This window comes from Chiloscyllium plagiosum, unplaced genomic scaffold (genome assembly GCF_037043375.1).
Source record: "Chiloscyllium plagiosum isolate Xiang-an unplaced genomic scaffold, Cpla_swu_hap1 HiC_scaffold_7, whole genome shotgun sequence".
Classification (NCBI taxonomy): Eukaryota; Metazoa; Chordata; class Chondrichthyes; order Orectolobiformes; family Hemiscylliidae; genus Chiloscyllium; species Chiloscyllium plagiosum.
In genome coordinates, this window is record NW_028270145.1 from 74,306,333 (window position 1) to 74,316,020 (window position 9,688).

At 40.3% G+C, this 9,688-nt stretch overlaps 1 protein-coding gene across 1 annotated transcript; it reads left to right on the plus strand.

Annotated features, from left to right (window-relative positions):
* The first annotated feature begins 914 nt into the window (after window positions 1-914).
* en1a (engrailed homeobox 1a) lies at window positions 915-5,263 on the plus strand. Its single transcript, XM_043694589.2, has 2 exons — window positions 915-1,644; window positions 4,425-5,263. The coding sequence occupies exons 1-2, from the start codon at window positions 1,137-1,139 to the stop codon at window positions 4,742-4,744; spliced, it is 828 nt and encodes a 275-aa protein (XP_043550524.1). The 5' UTR covers window positions 915-1,136; the 3' UTR covers window positions 4,745-5,263.
* Window positions 5,264-9,688: the final 4,425 nt, after the last annotated feature.

The following is a 9,688-nucleotide window of genomic DNA, read 5'->3' on the forward strand; positions in this document are numbered from 1 at the left end:
ACAGTGCGCATCAATAATCCACTAGATGCTGGTAGTTTTACCAATAAAACGAAAGGAACGACGGCAGGGAATATATGGAAATGAAGTGCAAAATTTCATCATTAACAAAGCAAAATGCAATTGTTTGTGCCTGGAGACACACTATTCTATACAGAGAAACAGATACATAGATGCAAATTATAGTTGCAAATTACGACTGTCACTGCATCACAAACGTAGGTGCGTTGAAATATACTAGGAGTTTATGTAGAAAAATCTCACAGCAACTTTGGTACTCACTGTGCTTTGAGTTACAATAAAGCATTCTGCTTCTCTTGTAATTAGTGTGCTAGCTATATCCCGGGTAATGAAACCTAGTTTGTTTGAAATGTTTCAGAATGAACTTTGCTAAAACTCCTCGTGATTTTTGTTTTTGTTTTGTGGAGGGAGGGGGTGAGTTTAAAAAGAGAAAGAAAAAAATCAAGTTTGGGGTTTGACCAGTTTGGGGTGTTTTTTTTTTGTGTGTTTGTGCCCTCTCCTAGTCTCCCCCCGCCTTTTGCTGCCGGGGGTTTGGAGCCCAGGACATGGATCTCCTCTGCCCCGCGCTCACTCCCACAGCAGCCTGGGGCTGCCCTTTGATTTATCTGGCGACGCCGGGGCTCTGATTGGTCCGGCTCGCCGCTGTCACTAGGCGATCACCCCGGGGAACTGACGCCGCGAGCGCTGATTGGCCGGTCGCACGTGCCCCGCCGCTCACGTGCTTCCGGTGGTGGAGAAAGTGCCGGGGAGCCGCGGCGATTTAGGAGTTTGCAAAGCTCCGCGGTGTCAGAGCATCGGCACGGACTGCCGACAAAGACCAGGGCACTGCCAGCCTCGCATGGCATCGTAAGTATGTAAAGTGGAGGTTCCCAATAACAGCGTGCCCCCCCCCACCCACCCACCCACCCCGAGCCGCCCGCCATGCCCAGCACCTAGGGCAGCTGTCGTTGCAAAAAGTGAGCTGGAAAACAAAACAAAAAGCTGCCCCAGAGTCCGCCAGTGAAGGTGCTTGGCTTCTCTCGTTTGGACTCCAGTCAGGGAGGGGTGGGGGGGTGGGGGGGGGGGGAGGGGTTGGGTGGGGGACATAGTCGGCGAACATTTGACAGTTCCCTCGAACTATGGAAGAGCAGAAGGATCAAAACAATCGCGTGGAGAGTCGAGAGTCGAGCGAGGGGGAGAGCGTTTCTCTCTCGCCCCCTTTTCAGTCTCCCCAAATACAGCCCCATGCCGCGGCGCCGCCGCCGCCTCCGCCGCACAGAAACACCAACTTCTTCATCGACAATATCCTGAGGCCGGACTTCGGGTGCAAGAAGGATAGGGACCGGGCGCAGACATCGGGCAGAGAAAACGTCAATCCGCTCAGCAGGCCGTCGAACGCCTCGAGTTTGAGCCCGAATTCAGACTGTACTGACAGCTCCTCTCAGCCCTCCAAGCAGTCCCAACCAAAGCAAAGCGAAGGCAGTGGAACTAACTCGGCAAAGTACGCGGAAAACACTGGCTCCGCGCTTATGCTTGTGGGCGCCAATGCAGAACCTATATCTAACAATGATGGAATCAAATCAGCACCATCTCTAATGTGGCCTGCCTGGGTTTATTGCACTAGATATTCAGACAGACCCTCTTCTGGTAAGACATTTCATAGTTCTTATAACACGGGCAAGAAAATCATGTGCTTGAACAACAGAAATCCAACTAACTGGCTACTTATTTTGTTCGATGTAAAATTGTAGCTATGCATATGTGTAAAGACGAGCGGCTACTTTATTTAGCAAAAGCAAGAATCTGTAGAAGCTAACAGTGATGCGTCTAGCAATTTTCAACCAGGCAACTGCTCCTTAGCGAGGTACCCACACGGGCTTATCGATTATTTTTCTAACCGAAATGTGACATTCACAAGACACTTGAGAGTCACGACCGTAAAATGGATAGAGAAAGTTTCGATAGAAATGAAAATAATCAGTGTTTTAGCCCAAAAGTCATGCAGTTACTTATACGGTTTAGCAGCCGACAAACACAACTGTAAAACTGCGCCATGGAGCGAAAGTTAGTTTTGGGCCTTGATGTTGATCAAAGCATTACAAGCCTCGAAGCCAGGGATTGTTAGGCATACAGGACTGTCAGTGCAGCTACAATCTGACCGTGCTGTTAACCAAAAACTGAGCTGGCAGGATCCAGAAGATGTGATAGGTTTCACAAAACATAGGACTCATCACTTAAAACTTCGAATGCCTAAGTGTTTGGTAATAGGGAGACAACTAATTCAGTTCCCTATCATGACGTTCTTCAATTAAAAATATCTTGTAATTTAGTAAATTTCAAGTAATAATCTGAATAATACACAATAAACCAGACTAGAAATATATTTATCTTTGTATTTTTAGCATATGTTGCTGGCAGAAAAAACCCATGCCGGTCAATGCTATTTCTGATGGTGTTGGGATCCGTACAGTTTCATTTAAAAATAAGTCGAACTACTTAGTGTGTTTATTAATTCTCATTTATTAAAATATGCCTAACATTGGTCTACTGAGGCCTCTCGCAAGCAAAAAAAAATCACTTGAAAGTAAGAGACGGACGACTTTCACACGCTCGGTGTAATACCCAAGAGCGGCAGGGCATCACATCCGGATATAAATAGCACAGTCAGTCATAAATAACATTCCTATGAGGTACAAGAATTGGAAAAGCCCCGGTTGGGGAAGCATTCGGTGTCTACTTTCATGCACAAGTTTACAAAAAACCTGAGCGAATGTTGTGTGCATTGGCTTGTGTGCCGAGGCCTGGCTTGCCCGCTCTCGGCTAATTGGTCGAGGACTATGAGAGGTAGAGAGCTGCAGAGATTCCTGCTCCAGGGTGAAAGCGATCCTATAACTTTCTCTGTCCAAGCCGTGTAGACCGAGCTATTCATGGCATCGAGCTCTTCAAACTAAGAAAAGCCAGCTTGATTGACTAGTTGATTGATTGATTGAGTTGTCAGGCTAAACATTTAGCAAAACGTCACTTTTTAGCTTTTCAATCAAGTAGTAAAATGATTGTATTAAGATTGCCAAGCGCAGTTTGGGCATGATTTTCAATAGATGTAGTATTTTTTTCTGAGTTCTTAAAATTTTCTTTCCTCACTGAGTATGACACGAATGAAAGGCGTTCTGACGACCAGCTGACCGTATTAAATCTAATCACAAAATTCGGGACACTTAGATTGCTGGTGTTCTTAATACTGTGGTCATATATTTATCTTTTTTATATCCCACCGTCTTACTCTCATTTCACTGTATAATCTCATATTACTACCATAAAGATATATAATATGGAAGTTGCTATGACAGGATTAGCCAAGACAAATATGTTGTAAATCAGCGGTTTAATCGTAATCTAGGCTTTACCTGGAATTTGACGGCAACACGCGCGCAAGAAGGAAGCCGCATAATGCCCCATTTTATATCGCATGAGCACGATATTCTATACAATTTACACGGAATAACACTTTTCGCTGCATGTTTCTATTGTATTTTACATTTTTTAAAGTCTGAAAATCTGCAGTCTGAAGGCACTGGCCTAATTTAACGCGACCGCTTTATCATAAACTTTAGCTGCAATTATAAGCAGAAAGCAGTAGGCCAAATAAATATTCATAACGTTTATTGGAAATTGAAGCACTCTCAGTTCAGAAATTGAACTGCTTTGTTAAGCTCACCCAAATTCCCAAATTGTGTCTTGTTTATAATTAAAAAGGTGATACCTTTTACCCATGTAGATGCGGGGACATTAATTCATTGCGTGTATTGGCACAGCCGTATATCCACGTGTGTTTGAAAATAAAAAAAACAAACAAACTCATCTTTGATTACCGCTCAAGAATATTAGGGAATGTGGAGTGTCCTGGCTACAATTATTTGATTTTGTCCATTTTCGCCTCAGAGGAATGTTAATATTTTGCATACGGGTCACCTCAATATCCCTCCGTAAAAAAAATGCAATCGTAGCAACTTATCTGCACTATTTTATATCCAATAACCAGTGGTGAGCTAATCAGATAAAAATGGCTCACCCTTTATAATGGGGATGAAGTTTTATACACTGAAAGACCGTACGTTCATAAGGATGTAACATACAGAGGCAGCAAGGTAAAATGGCACACTGGAGTATGGTCTTAGGTGCAGAATTAAACATAACATGGAATGTTGCTTCTTTGTAGCAGCATTGTTCTATTGTGGGAAATGTACTTTGCGCCATTTTGTTAATTTTAATACGAAAAATATGGCCGCCTATTTAAAGGAGGCTATGAATTCTTAGTCCACACATTTAACCGTGCGGCCCTCTGAAACGTTTGAACGGTTCTAGCTTAAAGGAGAACAATGAAAGCGTGACCATTTGTTTCTTCTCTCTCCCTGCCGTGGTTTGCCCAGGTCCCCGCACTCGAAAACTGAAGAAGAAGAAGAGCGAGAAGGAGGACAAGCGGCCGCGGACAGCGTTCACAGCCGAGCAGCTGCAGAGACTCAAAGCCGAGTTCCAGACCAACCGCTATATCACCGAGCAGCGGCGGCAAACTTTAGCACAAGAACTCAGTCTGAACGAGTCCCAGATCAAAATCTGGTTCCAGAACAAGAGGGCCAAGATCAAGAAAGCCAGTGGTCTGAAGAACAGCTTGGCTCTCCATCTAATGGCCCAGGGACTTTACAATCATTCCACCACAACAATTCAAGATGATAAGGAAGAGAGTGACTGAAGTTGTTCCGTTTTATTCTATTGAAATAAAGGACTGTGACAGGTGCTATTTAAATTCGATCTGCGTGTATCTATATGGACTGAATTATAATTCAAGCATTTTAAGATTATATATAACCAAACACATTATGGCGTTGTATATATTTAATTTCAGGTAAGGAGATGTCTAGCGATCCCTACTTGACCGAGATTTTATCCCTTTCGTTTTCAATGTTGTCGTTAATTGTTTTAGTCAATGTCAGTCAGGTTTAGAGATTTTATGTGAACCCGGTCTTTTCTGAACTTGTTCAGAAATATAGAGAGACTACATAATGAATCGCCGCTACATGCCAAAGATTTTACTATGTTCAGAATGATGTAGCTTCAAATAAAATACAGATTGTGCTCAGTGCGCATTCTCTCTAATAAGCTGGTATTGTACTTGTTCTTTTCCTACTGAAATCCGGTTTTGGTTTAAGGGACCCATTCAAATGCGGCAAGCGTCAAGGAAAGTGAACTCAAAGCTGGCAGTGTTATTTAAACAGTGGTTCTGGTTTATATCACCATCACAAACCCGGCAATTTTAGCTGGAGCCAACGTTGCTTTGTAAAGGACATCGCGATTGGATTTTAAAATAAAGCAATCCCGCACAGTGTCATTGTTGGCGGAAGTAGAACTTCTACATTAAAGTCTGTAAATAATATGCAATCAACTAATATGATCAAATTAGTTCCCTAAAAAGAAACCTTGAGATTTCTTATGGTGCACCTTTAGGCACTATTACAAAAATAAGTAAAAGTTATATTGCTATACGTTCCACCCGAGTCCAATGCACTAACTCAGTGTGCTGAATTCAAATAATTAATGTCCTGATTTTGGAGGCGCGGTTTCTATTTACTTTCCTTGATTTTCGGTGAGCCCGTGCATAATGACACTTCCAAAATTCAAATTGGAGATACTGTTTTTCAAGACCTTGCATGTATGTTACATAAAGGTACAAAAATATTCCACTTTATGTATTCTAAACGTAAATTGATACATTCACTGCTGAAACAAAATGACGAAGAATTAAAGACAGACTTTTGTATTTCACGTTATTTTTGCTACATTTTTTTGTGCGGTCCCGAGATTGTTGGAAACATATTTCAAACTTTAAACTTTTCCTAAGACTCATGCTTAATTGGTGTTAGCGGCAGTATCACTTTCCCATAACTGGAGCAAGATGGTCATCAGGCGAGGCCTAAATTATTGAATCCTTTGTGATATTTGCAAAGAACGCTTTTGGGACAAATGAGATTGTTCTTTCAACCTTTAAGAGCTGGCTTTTGGCAATTTTAAATTTTAAAAAATCCGAGTAAGCAAGTAAGATAATGTTATCTGTCCAAGAACGATACTGGGATTGAATCTTTAAACCATATACTCGTTCTAGTGCTCGTCCCTTTATCCATAATTGTGTGATATGAAAATTATCAGGCAGTGGATTCCCCAACTTGGGAACATTGATCCCTCTCGGTCGTAGTGTGTTATAACATGGTAAAAAAAAAATTCCTGCGTTAACTATTTGCAATCAAGCTTTAACAGCAAAGTGGGCTTCATATTTCGCTAAATCAAAAACGGTCAGAAGAAATTTTGTAGCCACTTTAAACCACACCTTTGCAGATGGTAGGTATAACTGAAAAAAAAATGTATAATTGACGTATTCTGTCTTTTCTATTTCAAGCAGAAGCAAAAACCAATGATGGAAGAATAATGAAAGGCACCTTTAGACAGAAAAAGGGGAAATATATTGAATACACTGTAGTAGCTACAAGTATTACTATACAATCGTAAAAGATATTCGAAACTTTGAAATAATTCTATTTAATAATATTTCTGATAAATGACATTGTTTTTATGTATTTTTAAATTATTCCTCACTCGAAAGGAGGCCCATATGATGGGGTGAAACCCAACAGTTCTCACAGTATTGTGTGCAATTGGCGTCAGAAGTAAAAATGAGATAATTAAATCTGGCATTTAAAAAAAGGCATTCAAAGGTTTTTTTCAATGCAAATCCACAGCTGTTAGTAAACTGTAAGCAAAAACAAAGCCCGCTGCTAAAAGACATCTTACAACTTCATGAGACAATATATTTACTGTAAATGTTGCACAAGGAAAACAAAATAGTTACCGTTTATTCTATCCATCCGATAATCCCAAATGTCAGTGTATGCCTGAAATGTGTATTGTCAGCAAAGAGAAAGAAATGTGCACAATCGTATTTTTCAATTGATTCCTAAAGTGCCTACCTACAATTATAACATGTTTTTGCACACGCACAGGGGTGAAGTATTTTCGCTTGATAAAAAAAACCTCAGAAGTGATTCTCCCACCTATATATGTTGAAAGTATTCTTTTATTTTTTTTGGTCATGAGAAGTGAACACCTAGCTATTATGAAAAATAAAACAAAATCTTCCCCGAACATGAATATACACAACAACGTGTGCACGTGGATTGGGTGTACGTGTGATCAAGCCACATCAAACTTTGCTGGCTGGGAGGGAAACTATGAGGCGAGGAAACTGAGTTAAAACAGTTGGGTACAGCCCGACACCTGTGGAGTAGAGGTGGTGTGTCAAGGACTTTGCTGTCCGGACGAGACAAGTACCTGTTTCCTCCAATATTTGCCAGCCATCAATGAAAACAGCAGAGGGACCTCAATCTTCTAAGATTGCCTGAAATGTATTTTCCGCTGTCAGCAATTGCTTTTTAAATACAGCCAGCAAGCTTTTCTGATTTTGTTTTTGGCGGGATCCAGAGCTTACTTCCTGGAGAGCAGCACAATAACACATCTCGCCATATTTCCTGCATCTATTCAGTCTTGCATAATTACTCTTTTGAAACATTTCCAGCGAGTGTGTGATGCAATGGCAAATATGAAATCTGTGCAGCCCTTTCAAATGTTGTGTGGAATTGTGAACTATAGCTAATAAGCAGCTCCGATCTAACTTCGAGCAAGAAAGCTTATCTGATTTTAAACTCCCATGCATCATGCAGATTGGCCTAAAGATGGGGGATCTTTTGCATGAATTCAGATGTTGAGATATACGGCGAAGAAAATTCACATCAGCGCCCTCTAGCTCTGGTTCCTATTAAACTCCGCGGAAGGGCGGAACTTGTCTCATTTTCCCAGCCCTTCTTGATTTGTAGACATTACCCAAATGTCATTAATTTGTAGTTAAGAAACGCAAGTATATTCTATTATTCAAGGAATCTAAAATATACTTAAAATATATTGCGGATTTTCCAGCTTTTCGCTGTTTTTCGCTTTATCATTCGCCAGTGAAACTTTTTAAACAACAGATTGAAATGTTAAATGCACGATGCGAATAGTTTCTAAAGTTACGAGGGTCGAGCTGTGAATTATTGGTTTTTAGTTTATTCTTCCCGGGCTCTAACTAGAACAATTGGTATTGTCAAGGAGTAAAATATGTTTGGATCACATGAGGATCTGTTCTCAAGAACTTCACCAACATTTTCCTCTAATACATAATACACAACATTACAGCAAACATAATAAGTTACATTAGGAAGGGATATTTTCTATACATGATGTTAATATAAATAGTAACACTAAGTCTTCTCGTTTCAGTCAACCAGTATAAAATAAAAACAAATTGAAGACCCTATTAAAGATGTCCACTTCAACTAGCCTAACGATTAATTTTGCCGGACATTTATTCTATAAATACATTTATACATATTTATTGGCCGATCTCTGTTTTGTTTTGTATGGAAGAATCTCAAAGTATCCATGGAAAGCTATTGTTTCATAACAACCTTACCGTCCCAGAGCGCCAAATTTCTTGTTAAGTAACGGGTTGTTAAAAATAACAGTTTCTGACTTTTTTTTAACTGAAACAATCCGTACTGAGCAATAACTGCTGACCGTTTCTTGATTTAATAATGTGAGTTGGCAGAAACGGAAACTAATCTCGGCCAGACATCGGCCGGTTACTTTGAGTTGTTTAGAAATAGCCCTTCAGATTTACATACGAAAAGTGATGGCTAAATGCTTTAAAAGACTGAGGTAAAATTGAATCAAAACCTTATTTTATCGCAAACATGCCGTATCAATTCGAAATAAATAATAGCATTGGCGAAGTATCAGCTGCCACGTTACTCAGTGAATTGTGCTGTAAACTTTCATTGCAAACTGCACAGCAAGTGGCAAGATCCTGTTATTGTGAGCCGATCTATTCTGGAAACTTGTAGTGCTACTAGACAGAAACATGATATTGTTGATGTGGTGATATGTTATATTGAGTGAAACTTATCTTTCCACTGTAAACGTGCTCTGAATGATATAAAGTGCTCTTCATTTTAACTGGCAGAGATATCCTTTGAGAAGGCCACGGAACAAGAAAAGATAATGTTGCCTGGGCTCTGAAGTGTATCTGCAACATTTACAGCTACAATAGTAAGGGTTTAATAAGGCGCAAGTGCAGTGCACGGTTTGATCTGTATACTTATAAATATACAGATAACACAAACATTGGAGGTAAGGATGTGATGTTTCATCGAATATATATACCATACCTACATATACGAGACGGCCTACATGCTTATCTGTTGCACATTTTATGCGCATTTGAAGGACATGTGCAAATTTATACTTGAAAAGAAAACAATACGTAGTGCTGTGTCAAGTTAGTGCACTCCAACACATTCAATTCAAACACTTCGTCAAAAATGATATCCATTATTCAGTATACTATCATTGTGTCCGACTAAACTATACTTAAGCGTTTCCATGTATAATGGTTGATATTAATGTGAATGGATACACAACAGTGCTCAGATTGAATGTAAAATGGGGAAACTAGGTATGTATTTTCCGCCGATTGGCAGGTATCGCTAGTTCTACTTTGAAAGGCCGCCCTGGAGGGTCCCATTTTATGTCTTCTGTCAGTCACCTTGTCGTC

Excerpts from the sequence above, each read along its gene's own strand:
- en1a (XM_043694589.2), top strand. The coding sequence starts at position 1,137 with ATGGAAGAGCAGAAGGATCAAAACAATCGCGTGGAGAGTCGAGAGTCG. Across the intron at positions 1,645-4,424 it reads TTCAGACAGACCCTCTTCTG|GTCCCCGCACTCGAAAACTG; the intron begins GTAAGACATTTC and ends TGGTTTGCCCAG.